This window comes from Heloderma suspectum, chromosome 3 (assembly GCF_057233095.1).
Source record: "Heloderma suspectum isolate Gila_16-S chromosome 3, 16-S_ref, whole genome shotgun sequence".
In the NCBI taxonomy this organism is placed as follows: Eukaryota; Metazoa; Chordata; class Lepidosauria; order Squamata; family Helodermatidae; genus Heloderma; species Heloderma suspectum.
Window position 1 is genome coordinate 29,983,298 of NC_139460.1, and position 22,804 is coordinate 30,006,101.

Consider the following 22,804-nt stretch of genomic DNA (forward strand, 5'->3'; position numbering starts at 1 on the left):
GAACATCCTGCCTGGTCTTGAAGTTACTGGAAAAAATATTGGCAGGGCAATCATACATTTTTTTCATTTCCTCCCTTGGACACTTAAACTATTTGGTAGAGGGGCCGCGGTGGCTTAGTGGTTAAGACCTGAACTGCAGACTGGAAGGTCAGGACAGCAATTCGAAACCCGAGTGCTGCGTGACGGAGTGAGCTCCCATCTTCAGTCCCAGCTTCTGCCAACCTAGCAGTTAGAAAGCAAGAAATTGCAAGTAGATAAATAGGTACTGCTTCGGCGGGAAAGGTAACAGCGTTCCGTGCACCTTGGTGTTTAGTCATGCTGGCCACATGACCACGGAAGCATCTTCGGACAGCACTGGCTCTTCGGCTTAGAAATGGAGATGAGCACCACACCCTAGAGTCGGACACGACTGGCTGGGGACACCTTTACCTTTTTTTTTTTTATCTTTAACTGATACGGGCCCCTTCATGGATCACTGCCTTGTTGTGGTGAAGGGGCTTGCATAACTCAGTGAAGCCATAAGCTATGCCGTGCAGGGCCACCCAAGATGGACAGGTCATGGTGGAGAGTTCTGACAAAATGTGGTCCACTGGAAAAGGAAATGGAAACCTACTCCAGTATTCTTGCCAAGAAAACCCCATGGAACATATCACAAGGCTAAAAGATAGGACGCTGGAAGATGAGCCCCTCAGGTCGGAAGGTGTCCAATATACTACTGGGGAAGAGCAGAGGGTATTTCCAAGTAGCACCAGAAAGAGTGAAGCAGCTGGGCCAAAGCCGAAAGGACACTCAGCTGTGGATGTGTCTGGTGGTGAAAAGAAAATCCGATGCTGTAAAGAACAATATTGTTTAGGAACCTGGAATGTAAGGTCAATGAATCAAGGTAAGCTGGAGGTGGTCAAACATGAGATGGCAAGATTGAACATCAACATCTTGGGAATCAGCAAACTAAAATTGTCAGGCATGGGCAAATTTAATTCAGGTGACCATTATATCTACTCCTGTGGGCAAGAATCCCTTAGCAGAAATGGAGCAGCACTCATAGTCAATAAAAGGGTGGGAAAAGCAGTACTGGGGTACAATCTCAAAAACGATAGAATGATCTCAGTATGAATCCAAGGCAAACCATTCAACATCACAGTAATTCAAGTCTATGCCCCAACCACTGAGGCCGAAGAAGCTGAGGTTGATCGGTTCTATGAAGACCTGCAACACCTTCTAGAACTAACACCAAAAAAAGATGTCCTTTTCATCATAGGGATTGGAATGCTAAAGTAGGAAGTCAAGAAATCACTAGGATAACAGGCAAGCATGGCCTTGGTGTACAAAATGAAGCAGGACAAAGGCTAATAGAGTTTTGCCAAGAGAACACGCTGATCATAGCAAACACTCTTTTCCAACAGCACAAGAGGCAACTCTACACATGGACATCACCAGATGGTCAATATCAAAACCAGATTGATTATGTACTTTGCAGCCAAAGATGGAGAAGCTCTATACAGTCAGTAAAAACAAGACCTGGAGCTGACTGTGGCTCAGATCATGAACTTCTTATTGCAATATTTCAGCTGAAATTGAAGAACGTAGGGAAAACCACTAAACCATTCAGGTATGACCTAAATCATATCCCTTACGAATATACAGTGGAGGTGACGAATAGATTTCAGGGATTAGACCTGATAGACAGAGTGCCTGAGGAAGTATGGATGGAGGTCTGTAACATTGTTCAGGAGGTAGCAGATCAATCCATCCCAAAGAAAAAGCAATGCAAGAAAGCAAAGTGGCTGCCTGATGAGGCTTTACAAGTAGCTGAGGAAAGAAGGGAAGCGAAAAGCAAGGGAAAAAGGGGAAGATATATCCAACAGAATGCAGAGTTCCAGAGAATAGCAAGGAGAGACAAGAAGGCCTTCTTAAATGAACAATGCAAAGAAATCGAGGAAAACAACAGAATGGGAAAGACTAGAGATCTCTTCAAGAAAGCGAAGATATCAAGAGAACGTTTTGTGCAAAGACGGGCATGATAAAGGACCAAGAAGGCAGGGACCTAACAGAAGCAGATGAGATTAAGAAGAGGTGAAAGAATACACAGAAGAACTATACAGGAAAGATCTTAATGTCCCTGATAGCCATGATAGTGCGCTCACTGAATTTGAGCTGGACATCCTCGAGAGTGAAGCCAAGTGGGCCTTAGGAAGCATTACTAACAACAAAGCTAGCGGAGATGACAGTATTCCAGCTGAGCTATTTAAGATCCTAAAAGATGATGCTGTTAAAGTGCTGCACTCAATATGCCAACAAATTTGGAACACTCAACAGTGGCCACAAGACTGGAAAAGGTCAGTTTACATTCCAATTCTAAAGAAGGGCAACGCCAAAGAATGTTCAGACTACTGCACAATTGCGCTCATTTCACATGCCAGCAAGTGATGCTCAAAATCCTACAAGCTAGGCTTCAGCAGTATGTGAACCGAGAACTACCAGAAATACAAGCTGGGTTCCGAAGAGGCAGAGGAACTAGAGATGAAATCGCCAACATTCGCTGGATCATGGAGAAAGCAAGAGAATTCCAGAAAAACGTCTATTTCTGCTTCATTGACTACGCTCAAGCCTTTCATTGTGTGGATCACAACAAACTGTGGCAAATTCTTAAAGAGATGGGAGTACCAGACCACCTTACCTGTCTCCTAAGAAACTTGTACGATGGCCAAGAAGCAACAGTAAGAACCAGACATGGAACAACCAATTGGTTCAAAATTGGGAAAGGAGTACGACAAGGCTGCATATTGTCGCCCTGCTTATTTAACTTATATGCAGAGTACATCATGAGAAACGCCGGGTTGGAAGAATCAGAGGTCGGAATTAAGATTGCCGGGGGAACTATCAACAACCTCAGATACGCAGACGATACCACCTTAATGGCAGAAAGCGAAGAAGATCTAAAGAGCCTCTTGTTGAGGGTGAAAGAGGAGAGTGCAAAAGCTGGTTTGAAACTCAACATTAAAAAAACTAAGATCATGGCATCTGGCCCCATCACTTCCTGGCATATAGAAGGGGAAGAAATGGAAGCGGTGACAGATTTTATTTTCTTTGGCTCCAAGATCACCGCAGACGGTGACTGTAGCCATGAAATTAAAAGTCGCTTGCTCCTTGGGAGGAAAGCTGTGGCAAACCTAGGCAGCATAGTAAGAAGCAGAGACATCACCTTGTCGACAAAGGTCCGTCTAATCAAAGCTATGGTTTTTCCAGTAGTAACGTATGGCTGTGAGAGCTGGACTATAAGGAAGGCTGAGCGCCGAAGAATTGATGCTTTCGAACTGTGGTGCTGGTGAAGACTCTTACGAGTCCCCTGGACTGCAAGGAGGTCAAATCAGTCCATCCTAAAGGAAATCAACCCTGACTGCTCATTGGAAGGACAGATACTGAAGCTGAAATATTTTGGCCACCTAATGCGAAGAGAAAACTCCCTGGAAAAGACCCTGTTGCTGGGAAAGATTGAAGGCAAAATGAGAAGGGGACGGTAGAGGATGAGACGCCTAAATAGCATCACCGATGCAATGAATATGAACTTGAGCACACTCCGGGAGAGAGCAGAGGACAGGAAGGCCTGGTGTGCTATGGTCCATGGGGTCACGAAGAGTCGGACACGACTTAATGACTGAACAACAACAACAACTGATATGGGATTGTCTAATGTTAGTATAACATGTGCCCCATTCATTGTAATGGGCCTACACTAAATAGGACTAGCATTGCATAAAACCCTTAGTACTAAAATCTGAGATTCCCAAGTATGGTCACTATCCAAGGGGCTTCCTGTGTACACTCTTTGTGCGTGCCCCTGGTTTTTAAACTGCTTGTTCAAAAGTTGCTGTCCTACTGTTCTTTTAAACTCCCCACATTCAAAAACAGTGGTGTGGATTTTGCACAGAAAGCAGTTTAAAATGACACTGGTGCTAGTCTTGTAAACTGAGTTCCCGTTTAAGCTTGTTATTGGGATTAAGGGTTTGGGAACAGCTTTGGTTTCCAGTCTATATGTTTGAGAACTTACTTCCAAAAATGAGGTCAAGTAATATAACATGTCCTCCCATACCCATTTTTTTCACAAGTTAACAGCTTTTGAGATGACCTTAATAATCTTTCAACTTTTCCATCTTCTGAACATTGTTCACTGGAATACCTCCCAGCCTCAAAGTTTAAAAGTTTCAAAAGATTCCAGAGAGTTAGGAAAGGGGTAGAGGGTGAGGAAGGAAAAAAAACGATGTCTTGTAGGAGTGGAGACGCGAGCATATAGATCTCCCCTGTTGGCAAGGGCTTTCCTATTCATTTTGAATGAAGGAGCAGTTCTGTGCTTACACGGGTGGCTCTAAAATGAAATAGCTAAAATACCTTGCATCGTTAATCCATCATCTTTAACTATACAAGAGCTGGTGTAGCATAGTGTCTAAAAAGTGGGATTCGCAGCTAGGAAGTCCCCAGTTCAAGTCACTCCTTAAAATCATATTGGCCTATTGTACTGGGCAGTTAAAGGACTACTGAAAGAATATGTGGAAAGCACTTTGAACATGTGAAAACATTGTATAAATGCTAAGAAATATTATTGACTAAGCCAGCTTCCCTAGAGCATGGGTGGGCATAGAATCTTAGGGTTGGAAGGGGCCTACAGGACCATCAAGTCCAACCCCCTGCTCAGTGCAGGAAGCCTGATTCCCAGGTGGTATCCCATCCAAGTACTAACCAGGGCTGACCTTGCTTAGCTTCCAAGATCAGATGAGATCAGGCTCATCCAGCCCTTTGTGAGAGCCTCCACGGATGCAGAAGGCTCTCCTCTTCAGACATCACCCTCCACAAATGCAGGCCCATGGAAATGTGCATGGAGGTGAGGGGCTAGAGAACTCACACATAGATTCTTCACAGATCCTGAACACCTGAATAGGGCTTTAGCTTGCCAACAATCCCAGATTAACCAGTATTCTTCTTTGAATTTTGATGTGTCAGCCATCTTTTTCATAGACCCAGTTGTGTCACTAGAGTGGGAGAATAAAGAAACACAGAGCTTTTCTAAAGATATTTTGCCCTACAACTCCCATCAGCCCTAGCCAACATAGCCAATGGTAAGGGATGATGAAAGTTGTAGGCCAGAAAATCTGGAGGGCCACAAGTTGCCCACCCCTGCTCTAGAGAACCAGCCAATTCCTCTAGAGAAGTTGTTGTTGTTGTTGTTCAGTCGTTCAGTCGTGTCCGACTCTTCGTGACCCCATGGACCATAGCACGCCAGGCCTTCCTGTCCTGCGCTCTCTCCCGGAGTGTGCTCAAGTTCATATTCATTGCATCGGTGATGCTATCTAGCCATCTCATCCTCTGCCATCCCCTTCTCCTTTTGCCTTCAGTCTTTCCCAGCATCAGGGTCTTTTCCAGGGAGTTTTCTCTTCGCATTAGGTGGCCAAAATATTTGAGCTTCAGCTTCAGTATCTGTCCTTCCAATGAGCAGTCAGGGTCAATTTCCTTTAGGATGGACTGATTTGACCTCCTTGCAGTCCAGGGGACTCGTAAGAGTCTTCTCCAGCACCACAGTTCGGAAGCATCCATTCTTCGGCGCTCAACCTTCCTTATAGTCCAGCTCTCACAGCCCTACATTACTACTGGGAAAACCATAGCTTTGATTAGACAGACCTTTGTCGGCAAGGTGATGTCTCTGCTTCTTACTATGCTGTCTAGGTTTGCCATAGCTTTCCTCCCAAGGAGCAAGCGTCTTTTAATTTCATGGCTACAGTCACCGTCTGCGGTGATCTTGGAGCCCAAGAAAGTAAAATCTGTCACTGCTTCCATTTCTTCCCCTTCTATATGCCAGGAAGTGATGGGGCCAGATGCCATGATCTTAGTTTTTTTAATGTTGAGTTTCAAACCAGCTTTTGCACTTTCCTCTTTCACCCTCAACAAGTGGCTCTTTAGATCCTCTTCGCTTTCTGCCATTAGGGTGGTATCGTCTGCATATCGGAGGTTGTTGATAATTCTCCCGGCTTAGTTGTGGTTAGAAGCACATATGTGTGTAATCGAATGATATTAGTGGAAAGGCAGTGATCCAGTATCTGTAAACCTCTCTTCTATGTTCTATGTCCATATATCTGTCTATCTGAATCTCCACTTTCTCTTCCTGAACTGTTTTGCCAGTGCACGCAGGATAAGGTACTATTGAGAAAACAGTGGGGAGGGTAATAGGCTGGGTGTGAGGCATGTGTGGAATTTCACAGCAATGGGAAATTAGTTCCAAAATCAGGGCATCACCACAGAGAAGGCCCTGATCCCTGATAGCTACCTACCTCTCTCCCAAAGAGAGGTCCTCCCAACCTGGAGCAGGACCTCTGCTTAAGATTTTAACAGTGGAAAAGGTTCGCAGGGGAGCAGGTGGTCTTTCAGATGCCCAGGTCCCACTTATGTATGCTGTAAAAAACCATTATTAAGCATATCACCAACCAATATCAAATAAGTGTTAAATGTTGAAATATGGCATTACATCCAAATATTAACAGGTGTGTGTATGTATGCGTGCATTTTAAAAGACTGTAAAATAAATGCATACATGCACAGAATGTATGTATATATGCATTAATTTTAGAACTGTTTTGTACTGCCCATCCTGTTTGGATTTTAGGGTGGTGTACAATCAACGTTTATATTTTAAAACAGCAAAAATTATATTTAAAAGCATGGTTAAAAATGGCAACAATTTCAAATGCCTGGGTAAATGCAAATATTTTTGCCTGGCGCAGAACAGATTGAAATGTAAGTGCCCAGCAAGCCTCTTTGGGAAGGGCATGCATAATTGGGGTGCCGCCCTTATGATTGAATAATGTACTTCTGATAACGGAGGTCACCTGGACAAGGTGCTTTATAGGTCAGAACTAGCAATATGTACTAGATACAGCCATACACTATAATCTCTAATCTTGCCTGCCTGCCTACCAAAACCCTTAAGTGGGGAAAATCACAAGGCTACCTCAGTATATGGTTTTGAGTGCTTTTGAGACTTCAGCAGTCAGTAGACCAGGACTCTTCTTCTACCAGCATCTTTACATAACTCCTGCTCTAATCATTGGAGGCCCTTCTCCAGGTGCCTACTCTGAAGGAGGCTCAGAAAGTGGCACCAAGGGAGAGGGCCTTCTCAGGGGTGGCCCTCTGATGTGAGGCCTGCCTGTCGCCAACATGGTTATCTTTTCGAGGCCAAGTTAAGATCTTCCTCTACTCCCAGGCATTTGGCAGCATATGATAAGGTTTTTAATTTGGATCCTGAATTTCTGTGTGTGTGTGTGTGTGTGTGTTTATATGTTCATGTGGAAATGGTTTTTATATTATGTACAATATTGCATTTTTTAAGGTTTTTAATGGTTTACAAAAAGCTTTGGCAAATGGGCTTTATATAAATATAATAAATGAATAAAAGGCTCTGGCTGAGTAGAACCAAAGGGAAGAGAGGTTGGAAGGAGGCAAGGGTTGAAGGCAAAGAGAAGACCACCGGCAGGCACAAGGAACCAAGAGAAAGAGGAATGGAGGAAGGAGGAGCAAAGGGGAGGGAAAATGGGGCAGGGCCAACTGGAGTGGCCTCAGAATGGACAATAAAGAAGGCCGCAAAGGCAGACTGGGTCTCGGGGGGTGGCAGATGAGGCAGTGGACAGGAGATGGGTGAGACATGAAACCAAGAGATGAGGCCTGAAGAAAGTGAGGGCTAAGGTTGGAGAAACTAGGACAGCCTTCCCCAACCTAGTGCCTTCCAGATGTTTTGGCCTTCCAGATGTTTTGGCCTTCAACTGCCATCAGGCCCAACCAGCATGGGTAGTAGTCAGGAATTCTGAGAGGTGTGCTCCAAAACATCTGGAGGATGATGCCAAGTAGGAGAAGGATAAGCCAGCTGGTAATGAAGAAGGGAAATGAGGCAGACAATCATCCACCTTGCTTAGCCATTGCCAATCTTTAGTGCTGCATTTCTACATGTAGTCCTACTAATGGATGGGTGACTTGCTGGTTATGCATACTTTGCAAGGCTAATATTAAAAAGAAGGTGCTGTTCAGTAAAGTTAATATAAAGCACCAGTACATAAACAATGTACTTGAGCATGGAAATACTTAAATGTAAATGGCAGACGCTTAGTTTTGCACACGCAGACACACGTGCAGACACACAGAGCAGATGTAAAAGTTTCAGTTTTGAAACACACGCTGATTGGGTTATTAGGGTGGTAGCCGATGCTATTTATGGGCAAAGGGAGATCATATTCTAACACTTGGACTTGGGCACTTCTTTTCTCTTAGGCTACTTGATGCATGAATTCCATAAGTTCTGGATTGAAGAGGATCCCCTGGATATCATGGAATTTAACCGTGTGCGGGAGAAGTTCCACAAGCGAATCCTCAGACAGCTCCAGAATCCGGATATGGCACTGTGCCCGCACTTCGCTGCCTCAGAAAGCTTAATCAACCTGTAGCCATCGATTTGGTTTGTTCTGAAAACTGCCTCATTCTTGTGTTATGCCACCATCTAGAGATAAATCGCTAATGTATTGAATGACCATAGCGATTGTATGCATGCTTTCTTGGTGCAGTATTCATCTCTCTCTTTCTGGCATCTCCTCATACTGCTCCTTTGGAGGGGTTTTGTCATGAAAATGGAGAGCTCATATTGCGGCATTTTGCAGTGTTAAACATTTTGAATTGATGTCCCATATGAGTTTTTTTCTATTTTTTTTAGACTCTTTACCCATCCTCCCCACTGCTGCCTTTCCACCGCATAATCCAGCATTTAATTAAAGAACTGTATTTATCTGTGGGGGTCTTTTTTGTATATGTGGAATATTTGAGTTGAAAAACTTGTATTGTGGAAGAATTTTAACTTGTTTTGTTTTATGATAATGAATTTAAAAAATCAAAATGTGCATAATCCAGCTAAAATGAAACACTTTTAAGTTCCGTTGATCTGAATGACAAGTGCGTGAAGTCAATGGAACTGAAAAGCACTCACTTCAGCTAGATTGTGCCCTGCATTTGTACATTAGTTAGAAGACCGTATATGTGACTTGAGCCTAATGCAGACCGAATACATTAAAAGTAAACTTTTTTTTCCCCTCATGCAACCGTACATGCTTCATGAAAAGTAATTAGTAAAGTTTATGATACAATTGTGGGAGTGATTTTAACGTACACTGAATTTATAATGAGGCTAAGCTAACAGGGTGGAAGCATGACAGTTGAATGAATCTGAGAGTATTGACTGCGTTGAAAGCAAAGACAAAAAAAAGCAAAGTGATAAGGAACAAGTATCTGAGGATTTATCTTCTCTGAAGTTCACATTGGAATTCAGCCACCCTATTCATACTGTCATGGCTAAATTGAATCACGCTGCTTTGAAAATGCAGGGTTAATGGTTTGTGTTTCTGCTTGTCAAAATGCAACAATGAATTGATGGTGTGTGTGTATGTGCCGGATTGCTTTAGGGGAGCAAAACCAAAAATCGATATTTTCTTCATTTTTGAAGTACTGAATTTTGGGTGTGGATTGTCAACTCTTGTTCCTAACTGTGAGGACTAAGAGGAATAAATTAACAAGCCGGCATAAAAGAAATGAAGTAACTTTGGTTGTTAACCATAGGAAAAAGTGATATTTTAAAAAGAAGCAGAAGCAAATATGAACATTCTGCATGAAACTTTATTGTGCAAACCCTGTTGAAATGATCAGTAGATGCACACATATATAGCAACGGTCATGCGCACATTTCATTTTTTAAAAAATGGGCTTGCAAAGGAGCAGCTCCCAGCACCTCTGATACCATGTGTAGTCTATATCAAATTGTATTTACCATGGCATTTCATACCCATGGTATTTTTTTACCTTCTGATAATTATAGGTAGTTTGTGAAAATGCTTGCATAGCAAGATTGAAGTTGAGGAATCGCCTAATTATTTGTGGATTATATGAATAAATTATATCACTCCAAACAGGAAACCGTGTGTGTGGCTCATACCTAAAATACATTAGTGGTGTGTCTTATTGCTTGGGTATATTCAGAAAGGCATTCAGGACAGGCAGGTTGAAGCCAAGTGGTTCAGCTATTAATTAATACATTTCTATTTTGCCCAATAGCCAATGCTCTGGGTAGTTCACAAAAATTAAAAGCCAAAAATGCAACATGATAAAATATAATATAACCCCTTTAAACATTTAAAATAGAATAAAACCAGAGTAAACACCGGTAGTGATGTAAAAATCTGAAAACATAACACATTTAAAAACAAATCTGAAGGACTTAAAAAGCCTAGGAAAATGAAAAAGTCCTCACCTGGTGCTGAAAAGGCCACAGTGTAGGCCCCAGGCTACAACTGGAGCTACCACTGAAAAGACCCTCTCCTTAGTAGCCACCCACCTCACTTTGTTTGCTGGAGCTATGCTTGCTCTGTGCTTCCCCCTCCTTCTAATAGTGGGGTAGAATTCAGATTGGTCTGGATCCACCCACCAGGTTTTGGGAGTCCATATTCATTGGTCTCACTTCAGAGCTCGTGTGAACTCTGTGGGTCTGAAAATACTTCCTTGGGACTGGCTCCATTCTCAGTGAGAATGTGTGGGACCCTTCTCACAGCCTCCCAGAGGGGTGTGCCTTTTTTCTCTCTCTGAGTGCTCCAGCACTTTTCCTTGGTCTCATTGATTGTAGAGGTACTTCCAGACAGAGGGCTCCTAATGCTACCAATGAGAAGGCCTTGTGCAGCTATTCCATCTTTTTCTCCATAATGGATTTTTCTCCATGTGAAGAAAAACGATTGAAGAAGCAGCAGTAGCAGAACACGGGGTGGGTACAGGTGGAAAATGACAATGTGTGGGCCCATGTAAAATTTGGGAATGAGGCAGGGTGATAGGATCAAAGTCTTGTCTAGAAACTTCCTACGTTCCTATGTTTTACAGTGGTGTTCTGTCAGATGGCTTTTGTTCTTGTACTTGATGGCATAGAAGGGACTCTAGGTGATAGGATCAAAGTCTTGTCTAGAAACTTCCTACGTTCCTATGTTTTACAGTGGTGTTCTGTCAGATGGCTTTTGTTCTTGTACTTGATGGCATAGAAGGGACTCTTCCCCACCCCACCCTCCCATGCTAAATGTGGTGATGAAGTCGCACAATCTGACTATCACGTGTGTGTGTGTGTGTGTGTGTGTGTGTGTTGCCTGTTTGGGAGGACATTAATATGATACCACATTTGGCAGCTTGCTTACCTTGTTCTCTTGGAATGACCAAGCTGAAAGGGTTGTCGTAGGAGAAAGACCCAGCCTAAGTCAAGCTTCATGAAGGTTGACCATAGTGTAGCAAGGATCAAGTATTCCAAGGGTGTTTTTGACAGCTGCAGAATCTGTTTCTTGTCCAAAGCAAAGAGAAGGAAAGATTCAGTCATTCACCTTGGTTCAGATCAATATTCCTATACAGAAAGCATTTCATGGAGATATCATTCAGTGTGTAGAGCATGCATGACAATTGCATAGGCATGTATTCCGTGGTATGTATGCGTCCATAAGAGCCGTGGCAAATTGTTTTCTGAAGTCAACACAGCAGGAGCTTCTGCTGCTGCAGAGAGCTTAGAAGGAAGCTCCAGCCTTGTATCAATGCCCCTACTTCTGCACATAAATTTTTTTTGGGGGGTTATAACTACATGGGGAATTCGATGCTGTGTCAAGAGTTCAGCATCATCTGAATCTGGGGAAGGGCTGTAGTGACAGAGCACCTTCTTTGTATGCAGAAGGTGCTAGGTAGAATGCCCTGCATCTCCAGGTAGGGCTGGGAAATAGCCCTGTGGAACCTTTGAGAGCTCCTCCTAGATGGTGTAATTCATGCTCAGGCACAGGGAGTATGTAGCACAAAGAGAAAGAAATGAGTGCAGGGAAAGGAGGGAGAAAGAGAAACAAAATTGAAATTGAATGAATGAATGAGAAGACAGGGAACAACAAAGAAGACAGGAGAGAGAAATGTGACAGATGCAAATAAGAGTTGGCACGAGTACAACAGCAGATGGCAACTGCAAATCCAATGGTTCAATCTCACCCTAATCTTCAGCTTTTCCTGACTTTCCATAAAGAGACTGTGTCACGTTTTTGAAGAACTTTGAATGCAGTTGCATCGAACAGAATATACCAGGCATGCAGAGAATGGTGTGGCTTCACCCCCTACTCTGGCGAATTGAGTGCACTTTGGGGGGACATGCGGGATGAGGACACTAAAGATTACAGTAAATTTAAACAATTGGCTCAGGAGAGGTTTGGGCTGACTCCAGAGCAGAGCAGAGCTGCTGCTGCTTTTGATCTTTTACAAAGAATGAGGAGAAAACGTATTCCAAGTTGGGATCTCAGAGCATTTCCTGAGAATGTAAGCCACAAGGAGAAAAAGCTGCCACTTTTGAAGTACTGTTTAATTTGGAAATTTCTGGAGAATCTCTGAGGATTTACAGCAGCTAATCCTGCATAGAACTCCATGCGCGATTGTTCAGGCTGCTCAGTTTCCTGACCAACTGGCTTTGCACCAACTAAGGGGCAGCAGCAGACAACCTCTTCTTAGGCAAGGAGGGGAGTTAGGTGATACTCAAGGTGAGCAGCGTTCAGACTCTTGAAGGCGAGCCAGCAAAGGGACACCAAGTGTGGCTGGGTGCCCACCTCTTTCTGCTCTGTGGTGTTCGGCCCAGAGTGCCAGCTGCTTTAACTGTGGGAAGCTGAGACATCTAAAGAGAGAATATCCCCAGTTGCTGAATAACTCCTGCCCTCCGTCTTCCCAGGATGCAATTGTTTTCTCGGGTTTCTCCAGCTGCAGCTGACACTCATCTTTGGTTAGCATCAGAGCCCTGTGCAAGTTCTGTACTGCTGCGTCTTTTGGACGGATTCCAGCTCTTTCGTCAGGCCAGAGTCCCTTCGCTCAGGAGGCAGAAGGCGCAGCGGCTGCTTTTCATTCATCTGGGACAGGTCCATTGGGGCAGTCAGTAGTTGATGCTCTGCCAATTGTAAATGCAGCACCTCCTATTCCTGTGTTTTCTTTCAGACAGCATCCTCTAGTGAGGTTCCAGCTAGTTACAGGGAGTGTGCTATGGTGAATGCCAAGCCCCATCAAGGTTGGAGGACAGTGGGGCTCAACTTGCTAGTATCCACTGTGATTTGCTGGGGGATGGACAGATTTTGCCAGGGAGGTTTTTCTTCTTTCAATTAGTGCTTTTGGAAGCCCTACTATGCCTTTACCTAAAGCTACTGGCCTAATTTAATGCAGAGGATGAAATGGGATCTGAGAGGTGGCTGTTCACTCTCAGAATCCTGTGTCGGTTATTATTGGGAATGATTTAGTGGAGCAATTTTTCTCAGAATTGGGGAGAAGAGATCTCCAGGGGTTGCTGATTCTGCTTTAGGCCTAGAAGATATCCCCACCAGTGCAGAAAGTTTATCAGTAAGAGGGGGTTAGTAGAGCAGCAGCCACCTGGGAGGAGGAAGAGAAAGAGGTGGGAGAGACCGTCTCCCTGCCTGAGTTGACTGAGGTGGTCTCAAATGTGATGTTGGGGACCCCAAGGCTTATGGTCTTGGGGGACTTCAATATTCATGCCAAGGCTACTTTGTCAGGAGAGGCTCAGGACTTAATGGCCGCCATGTCAACCATGGGCGTGTCTCAAATAATATCTTGCCCAACACATGTGGTAAGACACACTTTGGACCTGGTTTTCTGCGCTGAATTGGGAGAAAATGATCTGCAGTTGTGGAGCCAGTAGTGATTCCTTTGACATGAACAGATCATTATCTGATCAGTTTTGACATTCAGGCCACATGTAACCTTTGCAGGGGTGGGGCTTCAAATTTGATGGTCTGCCCCCGAAGACTGATGAATCTGGATGGATTTTTTAGGTCTCTCAGGGATTTTCCTGCAGGCTTAGCCGGCAGTCCTGCCAAGGTCTTGGTCTCCGCTTGGAATGAGATGACCCGGGCCATCGACATGATCGTTCCCAAACACCCTCAGCCTAATCATAGAACTGTGCCAGCTCCTTGGTATTCGGAGGAGCTGAGGGTGATGAAACAACTGTGTCAACAATTAGAGCGCAAATGGTGGAAGACTCAGAATGAATACAATCAAACACAGGTAAGAATCCACTTGCAATCAGCCTGCCCATATCAGAAAGAGAGGCCATTCTCATTTGCCCACCTGTGACGGCAGTTAGAGGGTGACCACATGTGAGAGGGCCCCACACCTTTGGAACAAGTTGCCACCAGAGGTCCACCATGTGCCGTCATTGGAGGCTTTTAAGAAGGCCTTGAAAATGTATTAATTTACCATGGCCTTCTCTTGCTGACTGCTGTTGTTGGTATTATTGCTGTTGTTGCTGCTTCTGGTTTTATTGTCGGCTTTCATTGTTGCTGTTATTGCTATTTTATTGTGTTTATGTTTTTATCATTTTTAATATTTTAACTGCTTTTATGTATTTTATTGCTGTGACACACACCCCCCCCCCGCTTGGGAGGGCTTCTGCTCTGAAAGGCAGCCAAGAAATTTGTAAAATCAATAAATAAAGGGGGAGGGGGAAGACCTTGAGATCGTGGATGCTGATGTTTCTCTCATTAACCGTATCGGCTCCCCTCAGTTTTGGCAAGAATTCGTGAGGGATGAGAGCTTCTAGGAGCTCACAGAAGCAGCTCATCAGGCCCTTTCCAATCTTTCTACAACCTGTAGATCCAGGTCTGTGTGGAAAGGAGTACTGCCAATCTCTCCCTTAGGGGTCTGTATCAGATTGGCAAGAGCATTTCCAATTAGTAGTACCCAGAAGGTATTGGGAACCTCTTCTCCATCTTGCTCATTTGACAGCTTCTGGTGTCCATAAGAGAGAGAAGAAAAGCTGGGAGAGGTTAACTCAGAATTTATACTGTCCCTTAGGGCACAATCCTATGCATGTTTAGATAGAAAAGAGTCCTACAACTCCCAGCATTCTGGGAATTGTAGGGCTTTTTTCTTTCTAAACTTCCACAGGATTGCATCCTCAGTGGCTAAGAGTGTCAAGGATTTTTGTAAATCTTGCCCTGTTTGCCCCCATATCGGGAGGAATCCTTTGTCCTTTTATATACCCCTTTCTTGTGGGAAAGCTGGATCTCCTTCAGGTTTATTTGCCAAACCTTTGCTGCTGGGCTCCCTTCTTCTCCCTAATGTAAAATTTGATTACAAAGCCTATTTTGTAGGGCTGTGCAGGGACCTCCTGATCCAATTTGAAAGCTGCTTTGTGGTTTTGGAGGCGGGCCCAATTCGGCACGGGCTGATTCGAGGGGCCCCTGACCTGACTCGGCCCTGAAACCGAAGTGGGATTCGGATGGCCAAATCTCACTTCGGGCCCCCACTGATGCCCCCATGCAAGGTAAGATGCTCCTTACCTTGCTGCCACCTCCTCGTCCATCGCCTCCCCTGCCACCGTCAGCTCCTAAGGCCTGGACGTGCGCTGGCTCTTTTTGCAGGTAGTTGCCATTTTTAAAAGTTGTTTACAACGTTTTTAAAATGGCAACTTCCTGGAACTTCCTTTTTATTTTAAAATGGCGACTCCCTGCGATAAGAGCTGGCTCACGTGCAGGCCTCAGGAGCTGGCGACGGCAGCAGTGGTAGTGGCACGGCAGTGGAGGCAGCAACGGAGGCTGTGGTGGTGGCAGTAATGGAGCTGGCAGCAGTAACAGCAATGGAGGCAGCGGCAACGGAGGCAGCGGCAGAGGTGGAGGCAGTGGCAGAGGTAGCAGCAGCAGTGACAGTGATGGGCAGCTCTCAGGTACACCGTCGCAGCTGTGCCGGGGGTGCTGAAGCTCCAAAGCACACCAAGGCACTTCAGAGAGCCCGTGACCCGCTCCGGGTTGCTTCTTCCCCTCTGCTTCTCCTCAAAAGCGGCTCGAAGTGACCCAAAGCAGCCTGCTTCGACTCAGGCCGAAGCAGTGCACAGCCTTAGTATTTTGGAAAGATGAACCCTTCAAGTGTTAACTTTTGGAATTCTGTTATTATGTATTCCTACTATTTATATCTTAAAAGATTACTGGAAGTTTTGTTATGATGTGATATCTTTAGAGGATTCAGTCATTGTTAGTATTTTTAAGTGTTAAAATTATGCATAATTTTTACCTGTCAGCTTTTGGTTTATTAATGTTCTTTAAGTATATATTTTGCTGTGTAAGCCTGGTTGGTTGGAAGAGAGTGTTGACGAGGTTGGACACCCCCTCTCTCTGGGTGGGAGGATGTGGCATAGGGCTGCCTACTTCTATCAAGTCTCCTTTGACTTGGCTTGTTGGAACTGGGCCAAGGACTGAATAGGGATGCTGGAGAAATTTGAAACAGGCTAAAATGAGCTTGGATTTCTAAGAATCCAACCTATGGAATATGTCGCAGAGCGACCCCCTCAGGTTGTGCGGTGTCTGTGGACTTTCAGATACTTTTTTTTTCTTTCCCGAAATGTACGCATATTTATTTGTAGGAAAATACGCAAGTTTCTGCTGAGGAAAAGTTGAATGGAATGGGGGACGATACACTAAATGTTACATACTACGGTAAACTATGTAAATTCTTACGAAACCTCTTACGTAACTATTTGCATATTTTTCCTCATAACAGGGGGGGGGGAAATCGCATCCATCTGTGAGCGGACGATGGAACCAAAGGCACCTGACAATCCGTGAAACATAGAAGGAGTGTATTTTACACAGTTTGTACATCCCTAGCCCTGATAAAAGAATGTGGAATTCCTGCTCCTTTGAGACTGGGGTTGGGGGGTCTGTTGGTAGCTGGGTAGGCTACTGTTCTGGACCCTGGCTCTCTTCCCTACAAGGAGGTGGTGGATTGTGAAGCATTCCCCGATGACTGTTGTGTAGGAGTAAGTTGGAGCCTGTGCAAATTAGACAGTTAAAGACTTAGGTTTGTTTTTGTTTAAATGTATCCTTTGTTTTTCTTCTGTCTCTGTAAAAGCTTTTTTAATACAATAAGTGTGGTTTTCTTCTAGTTCAGATGGGTGTGATTAAGGTTCCTGACCAAGACCCCAGTGTTGAGGGTTTTATCTCTCCACATGGCCTAACCACTTAGTCCACCACCAAAGCATTCAATCTGAGCCCTGGAAGGTGGGGTGGGGTGGGGGAGTTGTTGCATAAAGGGGCTAGAATCATCTCCAGCTCTGTCACACCAGTCTCTCCCAACCTGGTGCCTGAGGCAGCTGGTGGCTACAATATCAGTGGGGCAGTGAATCTGCTCTGGGTTTCAGTCAGAACCAGTCAGAACACTAAAGGAGCACCTTGGATAGCTCATTTAGAGCTCTGACTGGTTCTGCCTGAAACCCAGAGCGGATTCACCGACCCACTGACATCGGAGCCACCATCCTCCACTATCTGGGACCCTCCAAATGTTTTGGACTTCAACCCCCATCAGCCCCAGGCAGCATGCCAGTGATCAGGAATACTGGGAGTTATTCAAAGCATCTTGAGGACACCAGATTGGGATTTACTGATGTAAACCATACTGAGCAAGATGGATCAATGGTATAAAGTCGCTTTTTTTCATAGAAAGCAAGTTTATGGCCCTTAAGGACTTCCTCATTCCCGTTCTTAGGTGTACACCTAAAACTGTAAGGTGTGAAAGTGACAAATTGGGGGTAGGGGTGTTTGCAAAAACACCTGTATCATACAGGTACACTTATTGGAGCGTCTGGGTTGGCTGAAGTTCCCGGTTGAGTCCATACACAGCAGTAAACCTGGATTTGCCATAGAGAAGTTGTGTGTGAAATGGTTGGCTTGAAGTATGCCTAGTTAAGGTTTTGTGGGGAGGGGGACAGTGGTGTTACGCGCTTTAGCTTCTCCTGTTCACTAACAGAAGCAATGCAGCTGCAAAACCACAGAATACACACACCCATTTATAGCTTACTGCATAAACTGCCCCATTTTTTAACAAATTGCCTTCTGACTAATTATCCAAAAAATGTAATTTAAAACTGAATTTGGATCAGAATGTTCAGTGGGAATTCATGCTAATGAGACCCAGAGACTATTATTTGTTATACTTGCTGAGGCGTTGATCTTTGCCACTTATTCCTAATAAAATAGCATGAATTATTAAAAACAGATGTTGTTTTGTTGAAAACCATTCCGACATGTATGAATTATTCATTGTCCCTTCACCCTTTCTCCCAACAGGTATGTGACAGCTCAGATCTCATACATTACAAGGTCTGCAAAATGCAGTTATTCTAACAATAGAATACTATTCTGTTCCACTGCTAGGATAACTCTATATCTCAGTGCTGCAGGAAGCTGTACCAGTTAAGTACAGCCTTGTAGGACTGGGCATAACATCTACTACAACAATGTAACGTCCATTTTGTTTCTTTTACAGACTTAGTGTTCCATTCCCCATTAAAAGTGTGCAAAGCGAAGTAAACAATGTAAACAATCTCTCAAATTATGTGTTAATACAGATGTAATGTTTGTAGGACACTGGGATCAAGTTGGAAGCATCCTCAATCAGTATAAACAGCTTTTCCACTGCGGGGTCATCCCCCACCCACACTTCTTTATGGTTCTGCAAGTTTGCAGCAAAAGACAGCCATGTTAGGAACACATGGGCTAGTGTCAGTGGCATCATGAGGCACACGTCACTTTTGCCCTTTGTCTTTTGCTTGTGTTTTTGCAGAGTTGTAAAGAAATGTGGTGACCACAACTGGGACTCAAGCAACCAATCAAGAGCCAGTGTGGTGTAGTGGCAAGAGTGTTGGACTGGGAGCTGGGAGATCCAGGTTCTAGTCCCCACTTGGCCACGGAAGCTCACTGGGTGACTTTGGGCCAGTCACACACTCTCACCCCAACCTACCTCACAGGGTTGTTGTTGTGAGGATAAAATGGAGAGGAGGAGGATAATGTAAGCCGCCTTGGGTGCCTTGCAAGAGGAAAAAAGGCGGGATATAAATGCAATAATAAAATAAATTATCGCAAGCAGCCAGTGTATGGTGGTAACAATGCCCAGGTGTCGGGTCAGAAAATGAGGTGTTGTCTCCTGAAGTCTAACTGAGTCACGCTGTAAAAGAAACATGGTCTTCCCTCTTCCTTATCCCTTTTTCAAGCTGTATACTCTCTGGTATGAAAGTCCCTGAATGCTCAGTAGAAAAGCACTGAATGTCACACTGGTTCCTACTTCACATAATAATGAGAATAATTCAGTGGCTCTAAGTAGCTTTTAGGAATGATGGTGCTGTACACATCATGAATTCATTTCAAACTGCACAAAGAACCACGGTGACAGGTAGAACACCCTGCAGCACGGCGCAGTAAAAAACCCTACACTGTACAGTGTCAGTTGAATAGGAAAATAGGTTAAGACGGAAACACTCAGTTTGGCTCTGGTAGTGTAAATACATGTATTCCCCCCAAAAAGTATGGTGATGGGCACTATCTGGGAATCTAGCTTAGTATTATTGACTGGCAATGGCTCTCCAGGGTTCCAGATAGGTCTTTTCCAGCCCTACCCAGATATGCCAGGAATCAAACCTGTGATCTTTTGCATGCAAAGCATGTGCATTACCACTGAACTGCAGCTCTCCTCTCCCCCTAAAGCTTAGGTGGCTTTAAGCTTGTGGCAGATGGATCATCAAGATTCTTAGCCATGGTAATTTAGATGGAACCACCATGTGCAGGAGCAATATACCTCTGAAAGCCTAATGTGGGTGACGGCTATCTCCATTGCACTCGGCTTCTGAGCTTTCCACAGGCAACTGCCTGGCTGCTAGACCAAATACAGCTCGGTCTGTGCCCGCAGTTCTTAGGTTCTTAACTATATACAGTAGGGATGTGTGAATCTGTCCATTTCGGTTTCTCATTTTTCCAATCTTGTTCAGTTGTCCCAAACTTCGAGAACATTTTTTTTTAATTTGCATGGAAATTCAGAAGTATTTTATGCACATGTTTCCTAATGCACTTTTGTATGCTTTTTTGCCTAATACACAACTTTTTGCAAGCAATTTTCCTAATATATTGCATTTTCTGAACATTATTTTCCCTAATATATGCATTTTTGTACACATTTTTGGTTGGAGAATTCCATTGCAAAAATGGGAGAAGTGCAAATTTTGAAGGATAACTTGAGTTTTGGTTCATACAGTGGTACGAAAGTATAAAATTAGGTACATTTGCATGAAATGTGAATTGAACCAATTTTCCCCCCGTCCCTTGTCTTGAGCTCTTTGTACATGGACAAATTGCTGGCCTCTTGGCTTCACAGGCCACAAGATGGCAGTGTAAGGTCCTCAGATCGCATTTCACCCATCAAGGTTCCCACATCATCCTAGACAGCTCTGATCTGCCAATGTGTGACTTGCCTAGGTGGGAGCTGTTTTAGGAGAAAGTAGAGGAGAGAGCTTTTCTATTGGGGAAACCTTTGGTGACCTGAATGCAGCCTTAATGTGTCTACGTAACATAGAATCAGAGAGGTGATTCTGGAGGACCTTACAGATCCTCCAGTCCAACCCCATTCTCAGTATGGGGTCTACAGTGCAGTATGCAACTACAGCATCCCTGGCAAATGGTTATCCATCCTCTGCTTGAATATTTCAAGCAAAAGAGAGCCCACCAACTCCTGAGGCACTGCCAAACAGCTCTTACCGTTATGAACTAAAATCTGCAATTTCCCCCTGCAATTTCCACTGATTGGTTCTAGCCTACCTCAATGGAGCAACAGAAAAGACGTTTGCTCCATTTCTGCATGATGGTCCTTCAGATATGTGCAGACAACTATCACAGTTTGTGGGCTTGAAGGATCACCCACTTCCACATACGCTGCCAGCATACTATATTCATAATTGGCAGCCCCTCTTTGCACTCCCCCACTCTCTGAAGTTCAGCGAGTGGTGACTGGCTGGGCCAGTTCTACCATTAGGCAGAACCCCTTAAGCTACCCTGCTGCTGAGGTAGCCCTCAGGTGCAGGAGAGTAACCGGCATTGAAGTAAGATTCAACTGCCAGTCCGGTTGCCTTCTGTAGATGGGATGTGGGGGAGGGGGGCTACTTTGTCTTCTGCCTCAGCAGCAAAACATCTTGGGCTGGCCCTGGTGAAAGGAGAGAAGGCCTTTTGGCAGTGTTGCCCTGTCTCTGGAATGCTCTCCTCTTGGAGACTTGCCTGGTGTCAACTCATGTCTTTTTGGTGCCAAGTAAAGAAATAATTTATTTTCCCCAGGCCTTTTAAAATGTCAGCTGAGTTTGGTTCTGTTCTGTGGTTTGAATTGTCTCCTGTTCCACATTTTGCGGCACTACATTTTTGTATCTCTCCCCCACACCCTTCATTTTTATTTTATTTGTTATTCTTAATTGTTGTAAGCTGCCCTGGAAGAGTGGGCTGTGCACTTCAAGAATGAATAAATGCATGCTATAAATTTGTGCAACTCTCGCAGGTATGTGGGCAGGCTTGCACTGAAATTGCTAGAGTCGCAACTGCATCCAGGTGGCATCATGGCAGGGGGATGGTCAGAGCAGGCCCAGCTCATGCCATGCAAACCATAACATGTGGTGTATCGAGTGTTGTCCAGCATCATGGAAGCTAATTAGCAATCAGCAGTGGGGTAATAGAGCCAGGGCTCACAGGGTCAAAGAGCCAGGACTTTTTGATGATGATGATGATGATTTGTACTCCGCCTTTTTCCCTGTACTGGGACACAAGGCAGATTACAAAAATTAAAACATATACAATTAAAACATATGAAAATATACAAAGTTAAAATTAATTAAACAACAATACAATTAAAATTATATTAAAACATTAAAACTGCATTTTAAAACAGCATTTTAGCAGCTTAACCCCAGGTTCCAACTATGTCCCAAAGGCCTGCTGGAACAAGAATGTTTTAGCCTGCTTCCGAAAACACATCAAGGAGGGAGCCATCCTAGCCTCCCTGGGAAGGGTGTTCCACAACCATGGGGCAGCCACTGAGAAGGCTCTCTCCTGGGTTCCCACCAAACTTGCCAGTGACAGTAGTGGGACTGAGAGAAGGGCCTCCCCAGAAGATCTCAGAACACAGGCAGGTTCATAAGGGAGAATACGGTCTTTCAGATAACCTGGACCCGAGCCAAATTGGGCTTTATAGGTCATGACCAGCACTTTGAATTGTGCCCGGAAACAGACTGGAAGCCAGTGAAGCTGTTTTAACAGGGGAGTTGTATGCTTAGCGGGGACAATGAGGCTTCCCTGTTCCCACCCTTGCTCAGGTTTCCCTGTTCCCTCTGAGCAATATAATGTTGTGAGATTCCCTGTAGTAATGCCAAGTATTTTGGGTTGGGATGGTCTAGAAAGGGCAGTTAAGACCCATTCACATTACAAAAACATCTGCTTTTGATGGAAATGAAAACTGTTAGAACTAGTTTGTTGCTGTTGAGATAAGTGTTTTCTCCCTGGTGCTGGAAAAAGAAACTCCGGGCAAATCTTGAGCTGGTGGTCTTAGGCTGCTTGGGGACATGTTGCACCCCTCTCTTTCCCTTTCTCATGAAATCTCAGTTGTCTCCCGCCAAAGTGCAACATTCTAACCGCTACATTTCCCTTTGGCAGCTCTCTATGACTGTCCTGATAAATTCGGTATTGTGCTCTGTGTGTGCGTGACACAGAGACAGAGTGTGCGTATACACGTTGGGGGGGGGGATCAACACTGCTTGCCTGCATTTTTGGCATGGTTTCGGCGACCGTTATAATGAGTGCCTGCACTTCAGAATTTACCACTATACCTCTGGCAACTGGGCCCTCTGAACCTGCTGAAGCTCATGCAGTGCAAATCTTGCCCTCCA

General features: G+C 44.4%; 1 protein-coding gene across 4 annotated transcripts in view; it reads left to right on the forward strand.

Moving 5' to 3' along the window:
- The window catches only part of ELMOD1 (ELMO domain containing 1), a 67,667-nt gene extending 57,680 nt beyond the window's left edge, over positions 1-9,987 (forward strand). For all 4 annotated transcript variants that reach the window (XM_084841635.1, XM_084841634.1, XM_084841633.1 and 1 more), the window contains one exon: positions 8,305-9,987. In XM_084841635.1, coding sequence (XP_084697761.1) covers positions 8,305-8,477 — 173 coding nt within the window. In that variant the 3' untranslated portion in view covers positions 8,478-9,987. The remainder of the gene's footprint in view (positions 1-8,304) is intronic.
- Positions 9,988-22,804: the final 12,817 nt, after the last annotated feature.